Source organism: Rhinichthys klamathensis, unplaced genomic scaffold (genome assembly GCF_029890125.1).
Source record: "Rhinichthys klamathensis goyatoka isolate OS25496 unplaced genomic scaffold, OSU_Roscu_1.1 h1tg000303l_1, whole genome shotgun sequence".
Taxonomy (NCBI): Eukaryota; Metazoa; Chordata; class Actinopteri; order Cypriniformes; family Leuciscidae; genus Rhinichthys; species Rhinichthys klamathensis.
Window position 1 is genome coordinate 1,439,224 of NW_026606822.1, and position 14,508 is coordinate 1,453,731.

Consider the following 14,508-nt stretch of genomic DNA (forward strand, 5'->3'; position numbering starts at 1 on the left):
ATTATGTCAATTATTTAAACTTGAGTAATAGGCTATACTTTATGTGAATGATTTGCGTAATGCGCGCAAGGCAAAACACAGTGGCGCGCGCGCGCCGAGAATCGACTATCTTTTCTTGTTGCGCTCCGATTGGGCGAGTGTTGGAAATGTGTCAGACATATGTTTGTCGTGGGCGGGAGTAGACATGTGTTTATAAAGCTCCGTGGGGCGGCGACAGTGTGTTAAGAAGGAAAAGAGAGCGCGCGACAGAGAAACCCTCAATTCACCCGATGTTAGGTAGGGGAGGCGGGTCGCCCTCTGCCGCTCCGTCTCCTCACCTGTATGGATGACCACTACAACCTCATTGACTCACCCTCAGCCAGCCACAGAGGGAACAACGCCGACAACCACGGGTACGCGGAGACGGAGAAGGACATCATGACAGTGGTCGCGTGCGATAACATGCTGGAGGAGAGCGCGGCGCTGCCCAGTCACCTGTCGCTGGATCGATACGAGCCCGACCACGAGTGCTGCGAGCGAGTGGTCATCAACATCTCGGGACTGCGCTTCGAGACCCAGCTGAAAACTTTCAATCAGTTCCCGGACACGTTGCTCGGGGACCCGAAAAAGAGGATGCGCTACTTTGACCCGCTCAGAAACGAGTATTTCTTTGACAGGAACCGACCGAGCTTCGATGCCATCCTGTACTACTATCAATCAGGGGGGCGTATTCGGAGACCCGTGAATGTTCCCATTGACATCTTCTCGGAGGAAATTCGCTTTTATCAACTTGGCGAGGAAGCCATGGAGAAATTTCGTGAGGACGAGGGATTTATCAAAGAAGAAGAGCGACCTTTGCCAAACCACGAATTCCAGAGACAGGTTTGGCTTTTGTTTGAGTACCCAGAGAGCTCTGGTCCTGCGAGGGGCATTGCTATTGTGTCTGTTTTGGTCATTTTGATTTCCATTGTTATTTTCTGTTTGGAGACCCTGCCCGAGTTTAGGGATGACAAGGACCCACCTCCTGTCTCGCCTATTGTAAATGGCACTGGTCCTTTCGTGTCCAGCACTTTTACAGACCCTTTCTTTGTGATCGAGACCCTTTGCATCATCTGGTTCTCTTTCGAACTGCTCGTGCGATTCTTTGCGTGTCCCAGCAAGGCTACTTTTTCCAAAAACATCATGAATATTATTGATATTGTGGCTATTATTCCTTACTTCATCACTTTGGGGACGGAGTTAGCCGAGAGCCAGGCCAACGGTCAGCAAGCCATGTCTCTCGCCATCCTCCGCGTGATCCGTCTGGTGAGGGTCTTTCGCATCTTCAAGCTCTCGCGCCACTCCAAAGGCCTCCAAATTCTCGGCCAGACACTAAAAGCCAGCATGAGGGAGCTGGGACTCCTCATCTTCTTTCTCTTCATCGGGGTCATCTTGTTTTCCAGCGCCGTCTACTTCGCGGAGGCTGACGACCCTTCCTCGAGTTTCAGCAGCATCCCAGATGCTTTTTGGTGGGCTGTGGTTACCATGACCACTGTCGGCTACGGAGACATGCATCCAGTAACCATAGGAGGCAAAATTGTGGGTTCTTTGTGCGCCATCGCTGGCGTATTGACCATTGCGCTGCCCGTCCCTGTCATTGTGTCCAATTTCAATTACTTTTATCACCGGGAAACCGATGGGGAAGAGCACGCACAATACCTCCACGTCGGCAGCTGTCAGCATCTCAACTCCACAGAAGATCTGAAACAGACACAGAGCACATCCTCACTCAGTAAATCGGAATATATGGTCGTAGAGGAAGGAATAAATAGTGCTTTCAAACAGACGAACTACTCCAACCAGAACAATCAAAACTGTGTGAATATTAAAAAGATTTTCACAGACGTGTAAATCATGTGCAGTGCCAGACAGTCTTACAACAATCATCATGAGGCACCACTGAAAATGTCAGGTGCCGCGTTATTAGGGTACGACGGGGCTAAAAGCCGCCCCTTTTTTTTGGTTTTGGTCCCAAAGTATATGACAGGTGAAAAGATTATTATTATTATTTACTGAATATTGGAGAAACTTAATTTGTATAAAGTAAATGCAACAAGTAGTATGTTTTGATTTAAAAGGCAACTAGAGGGAAGAATTTGTCACCATATGCAAATACTTTTGATATAGCAAGATATTTTTTTAGAGTAGTGCTGTTAAATCGATTAATCGTGGTTAATCGTGATTAATCGCATCTAACATAAAAGCATCTAACTTTTATGTTAGATGCAATTAATCAAGATGAATTGATTTGACAGCACTATTTTAGAGTAACATTTAAGTACACACTTGTTCAAAATGATCACTTCAGCAAACCATGTAGCTATTTTTAGTTTATTTACTCACTTTTGGCATTTCATGGAGCTACAATGTAAGCACAGTCATATTTCACATAGTGACTAAAGCAGTTACAGTAATATTAGCCCTCTTCTCACAAAATTAAAACTATCACCTCCCAATTACCGAACACAGCTAGTTTTTGGTTAAGTTACACTTATTCAACAGGTACTGAAAAACTATAGATTAAATCAGCTTCAGCAAAACTTAAGATCAACAGGTGTTTAGGAAAGTACTGTGGTAGTTTTTGTTGCTTTTCAGAGTTTTGTGAGTAAGTAAATCAAAGGGCCTTTCACCCCCGATGGCCTTTAGATCCGTTGTACCCTACATGTTTTAGACAAGCCAGCATATTAGACTGAAGTAAATCAGGGCGCTTTTTTGGTAGCAAGGTGCCAAACTCCGATTCACGTGTTGCATTTGTCTACAGCACAAAGGATAAGGTTCAGGTCAGGGAGTAAAAAGAAGCACCACTCACACTGCATATATTGTGCTCGTAAGTCTGCGTTTGTTGTCAGTGTTAACATATAATCATCATAATACATTAGTATTCGCAATATCTTACATTTTGTGGCAAAGTGAAACAACCGAATACGTGTCGCTATTAATGTGAACAAACTGAAGATAATGCTGTGTTGATCATATGTATTTTGTGGAATATATGGGTGATTCAATTAGGGGAAGTTTTCTGTCATTTAGGATGATTTTAAAGATAAACTCTTTTATAAAAAATAATAATAAAAAAAATCAACAAACCAAAAATCCTATCCTTTTTTTAAAGAATATATTAAAATAGATTTTAAAGGGTTAGTTCACCCCAAAATGAAAATTCTGTCAGTAATTACTCACCCTCATGTTGTTCCAACCCCGTAAGACTTTCGTTCATCTTCGGAACACAAATTAAGATATTTTTGATTAAATCTGAGAGCTGGATCACTCCTCCATAGGCTTCTTAAGGGATTGAAACTGGCCGGCCCAGAAAAGTTAAAGACATCGTTAAAAAAAATAGTCCCAGTGGCTCAATCTTAAGTTTATCAAGCGACGAGAATACTTTTTGTGCGCAAAAAACAAACAAAAATAACGACTTTATTCAACTATTCATTTCCTTCTCTGTGGGTCTCGAGATTTCACGTAGTGGAACTGCGCAACGGTTCTGTGTTGCACGTCACACGTAGGCTCACTATTGGCCGACGCTGGACATGTGTGTGATGTGTGTGACCTACAACCTAGAAGCTTTGCGCAGTTCCACTACGTGAAATCTCGAGGCCCACAGAGAAGGAAATGAATAGTTGAATAAAGTCGTTATTTTTGTTTGTTTTTTGCGCACAAAAAGTATTCTCGTCACTTGATAAACTTAAGATTGAGCCACTGGGACTATTTTTTTTAACGATGTCTTTAACTTTTCTGGGCCGGCCAGTTTCAATCCCTTAAGAAGCCTATGGAGGAGTGATTCAGCTCTCAGAATTAATCAAAAATATCTTAATTTGTGTTCCGAAAAGGAACGAAAGTCTTACGGGGTTGGAACAACATGAGGGTGAGTAATTACTGACAGAATTTTAATTTTGGGATAACCCTTTAATGTGTCTCTTTAATAGGGTGAAACAGTCGGGTTCCAGAGGTAAAAGCCCCATTCATTTTCTCCACAGGGAAATTTATTTTGAACAAGACACTGACTGACCTACTGTGGGCTACGAGGTTGTTAATCCACAGCATTTGCTTCTGCTGAAACTGCCAGCCCACATTATTTCATCTTATTTTTAAAATAATCGTGTTTAACGGTGGAATTCCTGGTGAAAAACTACATTACCCATAATGCTGTACAGAAAATTACACCAATCAGTGAGTCGAAAAAAGTAACATGAACCAAAATAGCTCTTTAGCTCCGCCCACTTCCATGAACACTGCGAATGACGTAATCGAGTCAGTCTCTCTAAGCTCTCAAAATACTTAAATGTTTGTATGTATAAGTATACAATAAACTCAACAAAAAAAATAAATATATATAGGCTATTAGCATTTGTAAATATGTAGTTTTATATTTTTCCATTGTTTTTAATTCGATTATCCTGTTCTTCTGTATTTTTGTCAGATTTTCAAAAACTTTTTTGCTTCAAATTAAAGTTTGTAGCGTTGTGATTCACCTCGTAGCTAATTGGCTCGTTTCATGGCTTATAATGCTTTAACAAAGACTTTAAAAAAATTCCTATGGGAAAAATTAATGGAAAAAATACTTCCGGAACCAGCGCTGCTGAAAAAGGGGACAGGCACTGTTGATCTCCTCATTTAATTTGCCAGAATTGTCTCCTACCATGACTTTTTAATTTGTCTTCTACCATAAATCTATATTAAATGTAACTTAAAATAAACCATATTTTTTATTCATTTGCTATTTGTGTAAAATTAGAATTTTTTTATAACAAAGAATTGCTGTCCCCAATACTGCTGTCTTTCCAAAAACATGTTTCTACTTGGTTATGATAATATGTGACAGAATATCATTAATTTTTAGAGTTAAGAAGAAATCATGACCTTAGAGTGGATTTCTATTAGGTGTAGATATTGTTTTAATTCTGAAACAATCCATTTATTATGTATTTTTAAATGAGGTTAATTGGCTCATAACTGACTAACTTTTTCTCAAGGTTATTAAGGCCATCTGATCTTTATTCCATGATAAATAGCATATTAACATAGATTAAAAAGTAGTCAAAAAGTTCCCGTAATTGAAGAATCACCCAGTGCAGACTCAATTAATGTGAAAAAAACTATACGTTTTATTAATAATGTAATCAAAGCTATGTGTGTCTATTGAATTTGACTTTACTGTACCAAATGAAATTGGTTTGTACTGAATGAAAGGAAATAGATCTCTATTTTGTGATCAAGTTATTCGGTGTGCGAAGATATCTCCAGATTATGTCAAACTCAAATCACATCTAGCCTAAAAATAGTGTTCACACTTTCCCCTCAAAGTGAGACGTCACAGTGGTTTTGAATTATGAAAAAAAGAAGCAGCTGAAAAGATGGCTTGGATGGTTGGTGAAAAAAAAAGCTGTTGGACTCAATGGAATGGCAGACTACGAGAACGGATACTGAAAGACTGAGAGAGATCACGCCTTGAGTCCGCCTTGTGATGCAGTCTCCATGGCGACTACGGTTTCCTGGGTAACCCCCGTTAATGTTACCATGACATCCTCCCCCGTTGTCAGAGCAACGCTCCAGATGGTTCACAAAGCCTGACTGGCAAAACAGAGCGTGAGAATTGTGATCAGAAAAGGATCTATCTGAATCCTTTATACAATAATATAAAACAGATTCTGCAAATAATTCGCACAACCTTGGGTTTGCAAACCATCGAGAGCTGATGCACTCCCACATTTTTCCATTTTTTAATCTTTAACAAATGACTGAATGTGTTGCATGTGGAAAACGATTGATATTGGCGAAACGGACCGAAAGACAGACAGATGAAAAGCACGAAACGTTGTGCATGCAAATTGCCTGCATGACTCCAGAGTGTGAAGTAGGTTGTGGTGGATTGTTGTAATCGCCCGTGGCTCGGGTGCTTTTCCTTTGTAGCTGTCAAAGCGTGATTCTGTTCAGGTTATGGGTTCACTCAGGCGTTCCCTATTTCGTTCTCCTGTGGAGAAAACAGGACGCAAGGTGCAGCGTGAGCTGATTAGCGGAGGTTTCACGCTGACACTCCCGTTGACGGGTGTAAGAGGACGCACGGCGGTCCGCCAGACACGTTCCAAACGCTCAGTCACAGAGAATCACTCTCAGCCTGTAGACCTGTGCTCTGCGCTGTCCGTCACAGTTGTCTTTTCACACTACCTAGAATTAGAGCAGAAAAAGAAGACAAGCATGACTGTTATTAAACTCATTCATAAAGAAAACATTATTTTTAATGAGTCTCTTTTAATCTAATAATTTTTACAGATTCTTAAAGGGTTAGTTCACCCAAAAAGTCAATTATTCCATAATTTAAGCCATCCTAGGTGTATATGACTTTCTTCTTTCATCCAAACACAGTCAGAGTTATATTAAAAAATGTCTTTATAATGGGAGTGAATGGTACCTTAGATTTTGAAGCCCAAAAAAGTGCGTCCATCCATCATAAAAGTAATCCATACGACTAGGGGGTTAATGGATTAATGGCCTTCTGAAGTGAAGCGATGCGTTTTTGTTAGAAAAATATCAATATTTATAACTTTAAATACTAATCACTGGCTTCCGGTAACGGCCGTACACAAGTCGAGTTCCGGCAGAAGAGTGACCTCCGACCCGACGTATGGCGTATTGACGAACGCAAGCAAAACAAAACACCCGTCACGAATTAGAAGTCTAAAACGAGAATTTTTAATGAGAAATGTGGGAGTTTGTTGCCGAGTCCTATTTGTTTGAACCGTGAGAGGCGTCTGCTCTCATCTAAGCTTACGCTACGCCAGTGATTATAGTTTATAAAATTATAAATATAGATATTTTTCTTACAAAACCGCATCGCTTCACTTCAGAAGGCCTTTATTAACCCCCTGGAGCCGTATGTATTACTTTTATGATGGATGGATGGATGCACTTTTTTGGGCTTCAAAATCTAAGGTACCATTCACTCCTATTATAAATTTGGAAGAGCCAGGATATTTTTTAATATAACTCCAATTGTGTTTGGCTGAAAGAAGAAAGTCACATACACCTAGGATGGCTTGAGGGTGAGTAAATTATGGGATCGTTTTAATTTTGGGGGGAACTAACCCTTTAACACCAGATATGTTTTTTTTTTACTGGTATGAATCAAATAGGTCCTTGCTGACTTGTTGCTCAGTGCTGCCATCAAGTGACGTGTCCATGCAACAGAACAACCACTGCTCAGTTGACAAAGTAATTCTATGCAAACCTTCAAAAACATCTAGACCATGGACATAAATTAAAAACATACATGAATGTAACATAAAATTAAATATCTGGCAACAATGCTATTTGGAATGCAACTTTTTTTGGTTTGTTTTCCTCACCACAAGCTTTTATCTGTCAATGTGGACAAAATGACAAAAGTAAATCCTGCCCGATTTAATGTTCTCTCCATACTCGTTCCTCTGTCTCTCTGAAACCTTCAAGCATCCCTGTGTCTAGGAATGGCTTGTCTATGATGATTTCTTATTATAGAGTATGTGTGTGTTAGTTTGGTGCCTGCACTGACTCTCACATTTGCGAGCTGTTATACTCGAGGCGTTAACATGGAAGCTTGCGTCTGAGGTGTTGAGGCTTGCATTACACCTCTCAAAACTCACGCTGACATCCTAAGACTCAGAAGTCCATTAACTCTTTCCAAAAAGGTGCTGATAACAATGTTTAATCCTTCTTCGATAAAGTTAACTTCTATCTTGTGTGTGTGTGGGGTTTTTTTTCACAAGGAATCAACATGGAAGTATGTCCACTGGAATTCTAGTGTTTGCCGATGACGGATATTAGGCTAATAAGCAAAGCGTGAAACACTCTTGTGACGTACTCCAAAACAAGGAAGGCAACAGGATTCAGAAGGTAAAGCAATTGCATTTTTTTTCTGGTATTTTTTGCCGTCCAATATTATTGTGGTGTTAAAGGGATAGTTCACTTTGAAATTAATTTTTGATATGTTTTAGCTTACCTCAAGGGCATCCAAGATGTAGGTGTCTTTGTTTCCGCAGTAGTTTCAATTTTAATATTTTTAGGTCAAACCGTTCTTGTCTGTCAGTCATATAATGCAGGTCTATGGTCACCACCTCAAAGAGCATGCACAGAGAAGTCCAAATTAAACATGATTTAATGACTCGTAAATGTAAGTACACATTGATGGCCTAAGACACGAAACGAGCGGTTTGTGTGAGAAAACGAACAGTATTTATATCGTTTTTACCTGTTGTAACCACAGCCCCGTCCAAGTGATCTGAGGGCGCGGGCGCTTCGGTCTGTGCGTTACAAGAGGTAAAAACGATATAAATACTGTTCGTTTTCTCACACAAACCGCTCGTTTCGTGTCTTAGGCCATCAATGTGTACTTACATTTACGAGTAAGGTTTAGCCCTTGAGGTAAGCTAAAACATATCAAAAATTAATTTCAAAGTGAACTATCCCTTTAAGTGTTTTATTAACAAAGTTCAGGAGGAGCACGTTCAGATAATATAGCCAATCAGCATGAGAGGAGGCCTCTATATATATAGTCGACTTACATCTATCCTACGACAGTTTTTCAGCATCACTCCACCACCCCAACTCTTTCCTCTCGATTGTTCCTATCCCACTCAGGGATATGGCTGGAGTAGCCTACTCTGGGTTCGGGCCAAATTCCGAGCTAGGAGCCCTTTCTCTCGGACAGCATGCCAAATATGCATGTTGATTCTTAGTATAATTGTGTAACCCTAATTGTTCACATATGCGAAAAAAAGAAAAAAAAGAAACTGCAGAATTGAATGCATGCACTACTGTTCAAAAGTCTGGGTCAGATTTTTTCAGGTTTTTGAAACTCTCTTTATTATTTATCAGAAATAGCTACAGTTTAAAAACTGTAATCTTGTGTAAGTATTATCACAATTTAAACATTTTTAACTTCTTTTTTAATATATTTTAAAATGTATTTATTCCTGTGATGTCAAAGCTGAATATTCAGCATCATTACTCCAGTCTTCAGGGTCACATGATCCTTCAGAAATCATTCTAATATGCTGATTTGCTGCTCAAAAAAACATTTCTGATTATTAACAATGTTAAAAAATGTTTTTGTTGTTTGTTGAATAGAAAGATCAAACGAACAGCATTTAGCTTATTTGAAATATAAATCTTTTATAAGATTTTAAATGTCTTTACTGTCACTTTTGATCAATTTAATGCATCCTTACTGAATAAAAGTATTAGTTTCCCTATGATCACTGAACTAATACAGCACATGCCAACTGATTTTAAATATATGGCATATGATTTTTGTTCTGGAAGACAACAAATGGATTATATTTTGCATGAGATTGTTTTGTGGTGAATGGAATGTACTATGTGTGGTATTGATTTGCAGATGAAATGCTTTTTTCCCTGCAGAGCTAAATAAATTAGATTAATATAAAATTAGGTTAATATACTTTCATTGAAATTAAGAATAAAACAAAGCAAAACAAACAAAAACCCAGAAGCAATTTTATCATGACTGGCATTATAAATAACTATTGTGTATATGTCAAAACAATGGAGGATCTTAGTCTCATATCTTCTTTATTCAAGCATAACATACAAAGTACTTATATGATATACACTACCGTTCAAAAGTATGGGTTAAGTACGATTTTTTAAACAAATTAATACATTTATTCAGAAAGGATGCATTAAATTATTCAAAAGTGACAGTAAAGACATGAATAATATTATAAAAGATTTCTATTTTAATTATTTTCTATTGATCACAAATGCCCAACTTTTTTCAACATTGAAAGCGTATTAGAATGATTTCTGAAGGATCGTGTGACACTGAAAACTGGAGTAATGATGCTGAAAATTCAGCTTTGCCGTCTCCAAAAATAAATTATATTTTAATATTCATACAGAAAAGTAATTTTAAATGTAATAGTATTTTACAATACTACTGTTTTTACTGTATTTTGATAGAATAAAGGCAGCCTTGGTGAGCATAAGAGACTTCTTTTCAAAAACATTTTAACATTTTTAAAAATATTACCGACCCTATATTTTTGAATGGCAGTGTACTACATAAATTAGTTTTATTGCTCTGATGTAGTTACTGTGTTGCGATGCACATAGTCATTTTTAATTTAGGTTGAGCAAGGCAGGTGCATTGAAATAACATTACTACATTGATGGCTTCAATATCTTGCATTAGAGTAAATTAATGTGTTAATAAGTTCATTTTGCTAGCAATTAAAAGTAAACACACTCCAGTGGAGAGTCGTGGTGCATCAAACTCAGCCTGCAAGCGTGTGTGCTTGTGTTATACATAATTAACAAATTATACATAATTATTGCAAGTTATTGACAGCAAACATTATTATTTAAAGCTTTCATGAATCATGAGTCATAGCATAAATGCCTTTGTGACGAATTCACCTGATTAAGTGGAGGATCAAATTGCGGAGATGCTTGATCCATATCCGACCTGTTCCGGCACAGATTTTGCGCCCTTCGGGTGTATGACATTCTTCCTGTTATAATATGAAAACAAATATAAATTGATACCCTTTTACAGATAATTATGAGTACACAAAAGTTTTTGTTTACTTAACCCTGAAGGTTCTATTAAATAGAGCAGATTCTTTTCACTAATGCTTGTAATTCTGCCTTGATTCTGAAAGCTTTTGGCGTTGTTGGGTTACTGGAGCAATTTGTCGCTGTATTCATTTTAGGTGCATGTGTTCGCGCTCACAATGTGTAAATAATCTCCTCTAGTCATCTCGCATTTGCTCTTGAGTGATATAACTGTTCTATCATTGTCACGTCTGCTTCAGTTCATTAATTAGCCAGAGACAGAGGTTGACTAAAAGAGAGAGTGAGAGAATCCTGACAGAGAGACATTACTCAAGTAGGCGGTATAATAAAAGTCTCTCAGCCTGAAAGATGTGTTTCCCTCTCACTTGAGCGTGTGAATAAACTGCCTCATTTCATCTGTCACATTCCAGCAGCGTTATACGTTTGTGTGTGTAATACGTTGCGTGTTGTTTCTGCAGGCTTCAGGGGAGATCCACGCAGTGCCTAGGACCAATGACCAATAGAAACGGAGGCCGTTAACCTTTCTGCTACCAAAACAGAAGTGAACTCAACTTTAGACAACACAGAAGATGCTCGCATATCTCTAATGCCACTTTCCATTTCCATCTGGCTGGATCACAGTGAGACGCAACTCTAGAAGTGGCCTTTTTGGGGGGTAAATTCAGCAGGTTCCCATTTAATAAGGAGAAAGCAATATGAAGAGAACTGAACTGTTGGACATGAGCTGAGATTCGATGAAACTACTGCCCTCTGCTATCTGGCAGATATTAATCAAGCTGTTTTATGGTGTCCATAATGTATTTACAGTTTAGCTGTTGTTGTGCCAGATGTGAGAACTGTGTGAAAACTAAATCTTTCTTGCTCTTTGATCATATAAATATTTAGACTGATTTTTTGTCTTCTTCATATATTGCCTAAATGATATGATGAATTCATCATTCTGAAGTACTTCCATATACAGTGCTTTAGAAAAGTCACACTTAAAAATGTGTGAAGGTCACTGCATTAGATGACAAAATATCAAACCGTGCACACTTCATGCAAAACATTTAACAAAAAAAGATGTTTAGTAGGTTTTAAATGATAAATACTTGATGAATTGTTCAAAAAGACAAAGGGCCAGATTTACTAACAGCTCTTTTGGCATTAAAAATTAAATATGCATTTGTAGGAGTTTCCTTTTCAGACGCAAAATTTATAGGAGAGGATTTAAATGAATCATGCAAGGTGGTTTACTAAGGTTTGCGCTAGTCAATTTACAGTTTTTTTGCAACATTTACCACACAAAAAAAAGCATGTCTTAATCCAGATTCTAATTTGCCCTGCTCTTGACAAAGTCTTAGACACTTTCTGGTAATCAAAGTTAGCATGTCACCATGGTCACCGTGATTTTGCCAAGTAAGACATGTTCATATTTTTTTGATCCTGGAACAACATTTCTGTCCAAAAAAATTAGTCCTATCCCTAACCCTACCCATAAGTTATCCATAAAATTAGAGGGAAATGACAAGTGAATGACACTGATGTAGAATCATCTAACCCTAAGCCTAAACTTGACATACAGTAATCTGTAAACTTGTCCCTTAAATATGATTGGTTGATAGGAATGTTGTTCCAGGATCAACGAAGACTTTGATCCAGGAACATGTTGTACTTGGTGGAATCATAACGCCTAACACCTGTGGTTACTCTGCCAGGACACCCGTGTGAACTTTAGGAGAACTGATTTCATACATCCACAAAAAATGACCAAAACAACAGTTGATTAAAAGACACTGACCAAAAATGGTTCAGAAAAGTGAAGATAATTCTACATTTGAGTGCAGACGACTCTAGGTTTGTGTATTATTATCTAATGCAATGACATTCAGTCTTTTTAAGTGTGATTTAAGTCTCCAAATACTTTTTGGGACTTAACCTAAAACACTCCTTTCTGTCTGGGAAATAAGAAAATAAATAAATTTCACACAGGCTCTGCCTCAAAGATGAAGTAGATGAAAACAAGTTATGTTTGAACTTGAAACATAAAATATGAATAATATATTTTTATTAATCTAAAAACCTGAAGGTATAATGATCCAGGTCCTGTAGGGCGTTGGGGCAGCAAATCCTTACAACAAAGCTGAACTTTAAAAGTCACAAAAGCCTCTTCCATTACAGACAGCAAACCAAACAATCTTTACACATCCCTCTTAAACAATATTTGAAATACTAGAGTGCAACAGAGTAGTGTTTGGCCACTGAAGAGTCACTGAGTTAGTCTGCTAGTTTCAGACCTACAGCGGTCCCATATGGTTGGGATTTGGCCAGAACAACCCGCAGAGCCTGAGAAGCTGCATGATCTCTCTGGATTTTACATGAAAGCACATATTTTTGTACGACATTACTATTTCACATCACTTTATGCAGCATCATGTTGTAAATTAATTTTAAACTAAACTGAACTTCCTAGTTGTACTTGATAAGGTAAAAAAAAAAAAAACCTAGCAACCACCCAGAGCATGCTAGCACCCACATACCATAGCAAACACCTAACACCCAAAACGCCCTGGCAATCACATACCAAAAAACCACCCTAAAGGCCCTGCAAAATCAAAAAGCAAACTGGTATGATATCATTTTGAAAAAAATCAGGCCAAAACTCCGCCTTCTTTGACGTGGAAATCTTCTCCAGTTCATTTCTTTTGTTCAGTTCGTCGAGGTCGGATGTCTGCGAGTAAAAACAAGGACACACTTGAGAGCTGCTTTATAGTAGAAAATGAAGCTGGAATTCACTGACATTTTTTATGTTTACTACTGTAAAGCTGCTGCTTTAAAGCAATTCACTGTATTGCCATATAAATAAACGTGATATGACTTTAGTGGAGTGCCGAATTGCAGAGTTCGCACAAATATCCATATGGCTTTGATCAGATGCTTTCTTAACTACGGTTTTCTCACCGCTGTAATTTTTGTTGTGCGTTTACTTGGATATTGAGAGGAAAGCGCGAAACACATATTCACATATTCATCTTAACGCCTCTCAGCAGCTTCAGGATGTCCGCTAACAGTATAGAGCAACAGTGCCCGCCCCCTTTTTCAGATCTCCGTTTTTTTTTCCATTCATTTTTCCCATAGGGATTTTTAAAAAGGCTTTGTTAAAGAGTTATAAGCCATGAATAAATCCAATCAGCTATGAGGTGCATAACAACATTATAAACTTTGATTTGAAGCAAAAAAAGTTTTTGAAAATCTGACAAAATGACAAAGGTGTGAGTACTTAGGTGACTGAGTACTTAACGGCTTTAGTGATGGAAAAAAGATGGAGAAATATAAACCTTCTCATCTAAAAATATTGATAAAAACGATACATATTTTAAGTTTATTGCAAAATATGCATATATACCATTTAAGTATTTTGAGAGCTTAGAGAGACTGACTCGATTACTCGATCACAAAGTGATGTGCGGGTTGATCCAAAATGAGCGGGTGCCTGCGGATACCCGTGGTATCCCGTGGTATCCCGCAGTTACGAGTCATCCAAAAATATTTTTAATGATATTCGGGTCGTGGTCGGTCGGGTCGTTTGAAATAAAGATGCCAATTAAACCTTTGTAATTTATATAGTACTAGACACAATTTTCTATGAAATACTGCACTTTATTGGCTGAATAACTGACTTTATTAACATATTCTATGCCTGCATTTTGTGCTTGTGAGAGCTTCAATTGGGCATTCACGTGACGAAATAGCCTAAGCCTACTAATACAAGTAGGAAATCCTTATTTACCTTTTGAATGTTGAGCATTATTAACTTTTGAATAAATGCTGACGCGGGACAAAATGCACGATTTCCCAACACGTTGAACTGAGCAATGCCATTGTATCATTTTAATAGGCTACTTTTAAACGCATATAGCTCAGTAATGTCAGTTTTAT

At 38.0% G+C, this 14,508-nt stretch overlaps 1 protein-coding gene and 1 long non-coding RNA gene across 2 annotated transcripts; both read left to right on the forward strand.

The window, feature by feature from the left end:
• The first annotated feature begins 139 nt into the window (after positions 1–139).
• Positions 140–2,198, forward strand: kcna3a (potassium voltage-gated channel, shaker-related subfamily, member 3a). The gene has a single exon (XM_056270354.1). It carries the CDS (start codon positions 322–324, stop codon positions 1,867–1,869), a length of 1,548 nt encoding a protein of 515 aa, XP_056126329.1. The 5' UTR covers positions 140–321; the 3' UTR covers positions 1,870–2,198.
• A 5,572-nt stretch (positions 2,199–7,770) lies between these two features.
• On the forward strand, positions 7,771–11,480 carry LOC130104003 (uncharacterized). The gene is made up of 2 exons (XR_008809424.1): positions 7,771–7,887; positions 11,049–11,480. It is a non-coding gene; the product is annotated as an uncharacterized LOC130104003 (long non-coding RNA).
• Positions 11,481–14,508: the final 3,028 nt, after the last annotated feature.